Source organism: Gastrolobium bilobum, unplaced genomic scaffold, assembly GCF_033153095.1.
Source record: "Gastrolobium bilobum isolate Gb01-03AN ecotype WA unplaced genomic scaffold, APGP_CSIRO_Gbil_v1 utg1171, whole genome shotgun sequence".
Classification (NCBI taxonomy): Eukaryota; Viridiplantae; Streptophyta; class Magnoliopsida; order Fabales; family Fabaceae; genus Gastrolobium; species Gastrolobium bilobum.
In genome coordinates this window covers 26,230-32,270 of record NW_026898272.1, presented here as the reverse complement: position 1 = coordinate 32,270, position 6,041 = coordinate 26,230, and the positions used below count along the sequence as shown (strand labels likewise).

The following is a 6,041-nucleotide window of genomic DNA, read 5'->3' as shown; positions in this document are numbered from 1 at the left end:
TTTATCATTTTACATCAGTATAAGTACATCCTACAAACAAATATATATTTTTGGCAAAAATCTTCATGTTTTAATATAAAAATGTTTTTTCATAAAAAAAATGCTGGGACGATCACAATTAATATTATACGTAACAACAACCTATTTCAAAATCCTAATTTTCTTTTAAGTTGAGAATGAAAAATATGACTTTCTGCAAAATTATTCTAGAGATTTATCCTAACCCACTCTATGTTGTTATTTTAAACATTTATTTATTTTCTTCAAATTTGTATAATATAATTTTTCAAATGCAAAATATGATGTCTCTTCTTATTCTGAGGCTATATTAATTTTTGAGATTAGGAGAAAAATATTTTTATAGTTTTAATTTATTTTGGAAATATTTTAGTTTTTTTTATTATAGTTTTTCTTCTCAATACAAAAATGACGTTGTTTTGAAGTAACGGCAAATAACTTTATCTCTAATGATAGAAAAATATTAAAGCATATAAATATATAGGATTTTATAATTCTCATTCAACATGAGAATTAAAATCTTTCACATACCCTTCGATTTTCATACTGATGTGGGTTCTACGTATACTTTTTTTTTAATATATGGATCTCACATATTTTTTGTCTCTACAACATAAAATTTTAATTCTCATATAATATGAGAATTATAAAATTCATATATATATATATATATATATATATATATATATATATATATTACAATGATTGCTTTAAAAATCAATAGTTAAAATTATGATTTTTTTTTTGGGACTTATATTCCACTTTAATGCGCCTCTAAATTCGAAAGAATTCGGGGGTCATTTCTTTTTTGATGTAGAACAAATATTTTCAAGAGATCAGAGAATGTGCCTCAAAATTCGAAATAATTCGGGGGTCATTTCTTTTTTTGATGTAGAACAAATATTTTCAAGAGATCAGAGAATTAAGAATAGCCAGTACAAAGATTAATCCAATCTATATATAAAAAAATCATAAAGTTGTAAAAATATATTTTTAAATTTTTAAATTAATAATTATAACTCCACTTTTTTTTTTTTATGTAAAATGCAACCCTCACTTTAGAGGAATCAAATTCTAGCTTTCATTCACTAATTTTTCATCACAAGGTGCGGGGATACTTCCAAAGTGTGGGGGTAGCCTACTATCTGGCTTAATTGAATAATTAATACCAAAAGAAAATGATCTCCATCCTATTAAAAATCAAATCAAATTAAAACAGTAGTCAACTATGTAGCACTGATACTGACACGAGACACGACACGATACGACACGACACTCCGACACGTAAATTCTAAAAAATATTAGATTTCTACACGTTAGGACACATTTTTATATTAAATAATATTTTTAATTTATGTAGTGTTTATTATATTTAATATTCAATAATTTAACAAAAAAATGAAACTAAACTTATAATATTCATCAATTTTGCAAAAAAATATAAGATATCCCAAATATTTATATTAAACTCAATAAAATGGTAATCGTAATCCATCAAATCTAATAGTTGAAACTAAAAACTCAACGTAATACCAACCTTTGAACTTTTTTTTGAATTTCTATAACGCGTGTTGGTTTGTCGGGGAGCGTCGGAGAGTGTCGGACACGACACGTCAGAGTTTTTGAAGTGTCGGTGCTTTATAGGTAGTCAAGAAAGACTGAAACAATACCTAGAAATTTATTTCGAAAATAAAATTGGAAAATAGTATAATTTGCACCATATAATAAAATATTTCATCACTAAAAATGGATAGCTAAACTCTGTTTTTCTTGTTCATTACAATGAAGGCTAAAGAAAACAATAATCATATCTAAATCCTTAAAAAAAAAGTATGAAAACTAGAAAGTTCAAACTTTTGTTCTGCATCTCTCTCTGTGTCTTCTTGCATCCCAGAATCTCTAAAAAAAAATACTATGTAATTTAAAAACCAAACCAAAACAAAAAGAAGAAAGACAAAAAAGACCATTAAACTCAAATCTAAAAAGAGCTCCAAGCCAAGGGGTAGGAAGAAGTAAAATCATAAGAAACTATATCAAACTTCATCGTCCATCAGAAGATGTAAGGGAAGTTGAAAGACCAGGAGGCTTAGTTGGTATGCTTGATTGTGTATTGCCAGCATTACTAGAAAGCATTGATGAATCAGATGACAAATCAAAAGTGTTCCTTCCTTCAAAAGCTTGCCACTCACTGAGTGCTTGAGGTAAGGACACATCCAAGTCAATCCCATAAACTTCATCATCATTAGGTTCTGAAGGCTTCCATATCTCAACAAGAGGTGCTACCACATTCACTACATGACCCATATCAGGACGTTGATAAGGCTCCTTTGAACAACAGTGTCCTGCCAACTCAGCAACAGTCCTAAAACTTGCTAAGGCTTCCTCATCATCAACATCAATTGTTGGGTCAATCACCTTTCTAAATGAGTTTTTGTTCAGTAACATCCTACGGAACCATGTAACAAGGTGCATGTTCTCTTCTGGTTGGCTATTGTCAATTGCTTTCCTTCCAGTTATCATCTCCATAAGTATCACCCCGTAGCTGTATACATCAACCTTTGTTGTAACTCGTCCAGTGACTGTTAAGGGAATTGAACAAGAAAGGAGCAAAATTAACACTATGCTAGAATGTCAATAAGTAACTATACATCCAAATGATCATTAGAGAATCTTGTTTTAATATAATATCCAACAACCAATATATAGAGTTATAGACAATGCGTAGCACAAACAATTTAAATCATGTTCACTCATTTTTACGAGCCAAACTAGCACCAAAAATTTCTTCCAATCAACTAAAAATTTAATAGAAGGTGAGCATATGTCAGTGGTGAAATTTTTCTTATGTGATCCAAAAATCACCAGTTTGAATATGAAAAATAGTCTGTTAAAATTGTCTACAAGGATTGCTCTCACTCCACCCTCGCTAGTCTGGATTCAAAGGGAGTGATTCTTTTTAACAACTAAAACTAAATATCAAAGGTCAACTTAGAGGCAACATTACAAGGCAAGGCATGCAAATTGACTACAGATGATTACAAATCAGACAAAAAATTCCAATGGCTTTTAGTAGGATGTAATGACACAAACCTTATTAACTTTTTAATTCAATTTTTATTCCCATAGTAAATTTAATAAATAATCTTTCATCTTTACTTGCTCAATACAGTTGTTTCCAGGCAAAAATTTGAGAAAAAGAATATACTAGTGTTGCAATCAATTTCTTTATGCTTAACTAGTATTCACTATATCCAGAAAGAGAAGTTCAGCTGAAACTAAGTTAGGAACCCAAAAAGAGCCAACAGTTAGCAGGATTCATTCCTTCATTTTTTTTCTATATGCCCTGTGCATCCTACACATGACCCACTTAAAATCATCTACCATTGGTGCATAAGAAAATTTCATAAACAAAAAATATCCACAAGCATAGCAAATAAATATTTTTTCCAAAATAAAAATAAATAAATAACCATATGCAAAACAAAATCTCCAAAAAAAATCATTCAAATATGTCTACCTGCGTACTCTGGTGCTAGATATCCAAAAGTTCCAGCAAGTCTAGTCTCGAATGAGGCTTGTCCTTCTGGAGCAAGCCGAACCAATCCAAAGTCTGATACTTTAGCACGCATATCATCCCCAAGCAAGATATTTGATGGCTTTAGATCCCTATGGATAAAAATTTGTTGAGCCAAACCATGAAGATATTCAACACCTCTAGCAACATCCAAGGCAATGGAAAGCCTTCTCTTCCATTCCAGTGGCTTTAACCCTTCATCTTTCCACTCAAACAAATGTCTACTAAGTGGACCCTGAGGCATGTACTCATACACAAGAAGCTTCTCATTTCCATCCAAGCAATGGCCCAAGAGTGCAACCAAATGCCTATGTCGAACCTTAGTAAGTACTGCAATTTCAGACTCAAACTCTCTCAGTCCCTTCTCAACCACCACCCCAGATTCCATCCTTTTCACTGCAATCTTTGTTCCATCATTTAACTCTCCTTTGTACACAGTGCCAAAACCACCCATCCCCAATATGTTTCCTTCACTGAAATTGTTTGTAACTTCTCTCAGAACTTGAATTGAAATCACCATATTACCAGCTTCCACATTTTGAACATTACTTGTTGAACTAAGTGGACTAACTCCTCCACTAAAACCAGGACTCACAACACTTATCTTCAAATTATTTCCATCTCCAGAGCGACGAGGATGTACCACTGGAATTTGAACTTTGCCAGCATGCTTATGTTTTCTACCATACTTTACAAATACCAGAACCCCTACACCAAGTAAACAGACAACCCCCAACACAATGCCAACAATGGCTCCATAACTACGTTTCTTATCTCTACCTCCAGAATCAGCTTGAGGTTTATCCTTTCCAATATCAGGATTTCCACCAGTTTTAACAGCCACATCCGCACGGAAAGATGGTACCTTGCCATATAAATTATTATTAGAAACATCTAGCTCTTTCAAAAGAGGCATGCTAGTAAGTTCACTTGGTATGGTACCAGTGAGAGCATTGTTAGCAAGAATCAACTTTGTCAAAGATGTGAGTCTGGCAAAACTAGGAGAAATATTGCCAGAGAATCCCATGCTCTGAAAGTCGATAACCGAAATGTTACCACTGGCGGAGCAAACAATCCCTATCCATTGTGTAGCACAAGGGTCATTACCCTTCCAACCATCAGCAAGTTTGAAAGGATAACCCAAAGGCTCAACAACAGAAAGTAAAGCATTTACAAGTGGACTACATGGCTGACCAACCACTTTTGTGCAAAAACGATTGTTCCCCCTTTCCATATCATTATCAACCCTCACACCAGATGGGAACTTGGGAGGGGATCCTTGAAGATAATTATTGGTTAAGTTCACAACCTTCAGACCCGAAAGAGAAGTGAGAGAGGGTGGAACAACACCAGTTAACTGGTTATCCCTCAAACTAACATCAAAAAGTTGATCATGGTTTGACAAGTCTGGTATAGGACCAGTAAATGAATTACCATGTGCCCAAATTTGCTTTAGGGATGTCATGTTCTGTAAGACAGCAAGGGAACCATTGAGTTTAGAGTCACTATTCTGACCATTCACCAAAAGATTCTCTATAGAACTCCCAGAAAAACTTGCTGGCAATCCACCTTCAAAAAAATTAAAACACAAGCCCAAAAACACCAAACCTGGAAAGGGACCATCTTTACCAAAAAATTCTGGGATTTTCCCAACCAAACCAGAATTTATTGCGGAGAAAGTCTGAAGAGCCACACAATCCTTGAGGCTAGAAGGAACCTGCCACTTATTGAAGGGGTTATAGTCGATTCTCACCTCTTGCAAATTGGTCATTTTGATGAAGAAATCACTTGGTATGGAACTGAAATTGTTGTCATGGATAATCAGATTCTGCAAGGACTTCGGCATGTAAGGGAATGGCCCTGTGAGAGCATTGTTCATGCACTCAAAACGTGTCAACTCGGTGAGTTGCACCAGTTCTTTTGGGAGAGAGCCTTGAATATTCAGCTTCGCAATTTGAATAGCAGTGACCCTTTTCATTGAATTGCACTGAACATGATTCCATTTACATACATCTGGGTCTGACCATTGGAGACCATCGGGTTCATTGATAGCTTTCTTTAACGTGCCCATGACAACAGCATCATCCTGAGACCAAGCACAATGAAACATCATAGCAAACACCAGAACAAGGCAAAGACCAAAACCCGGTTGGAATTTCTCCATTTTTTTTCTCTCTGCTGTGTTTTCTCGAGAAAATCGGATGAGAAAGAAGAAGAAAATAATGTGGGTTGGTGGAAAATAGAAAATCACAGAGAACAGAGAATATCAGTTTGAGGACGCAACTACTATTGATCATTCACATACACAGCATTGCCCTTGATAAGGATTCCCCCAAAAGGAAAAAAAGAAAGAATTTTTAGACGGAATAAGGAAAGAAAATTCGCTTTTTTGGAAAGAATCAGAATATGACGCGGCGTAGAAAGAAACCAGTGAAAGAGAAAGACAGAG

At 34.2% G+C, this 6,041-nt stretch overlaps 1 protein-coding gene across 1 annotated transcript; it reads right to left on the bottom strand.

The window, feature by feature from the left end:
- Positions 1–1,796: 1,796 nt before the first annotated feature.
- LOC133314378 (receptor protein kinase TMK1-like) lies at positions 1,797–5,777 on the bottom strand. The gene is made up of 2 exons (XM_061515858.1): positions 3,536–5,777; positions 1,797–2,597 (listed from the first exon to the last, which is right to left on the bottom strand). The coding sequence occupies exons 1-2, from the start codon at positions 5,754–5,756 to the stop codon at positions 2,059–2,061; spliced, it is 2,760 nt and encodes a 919-aa protein (XP_061371842.1). The 5' UTR covers positions 5,757–5,777; the 3' UTR covers positions 1,797–2,058.
- Positions 5,778–6,041: the final 264 nt, after the last annotated feature.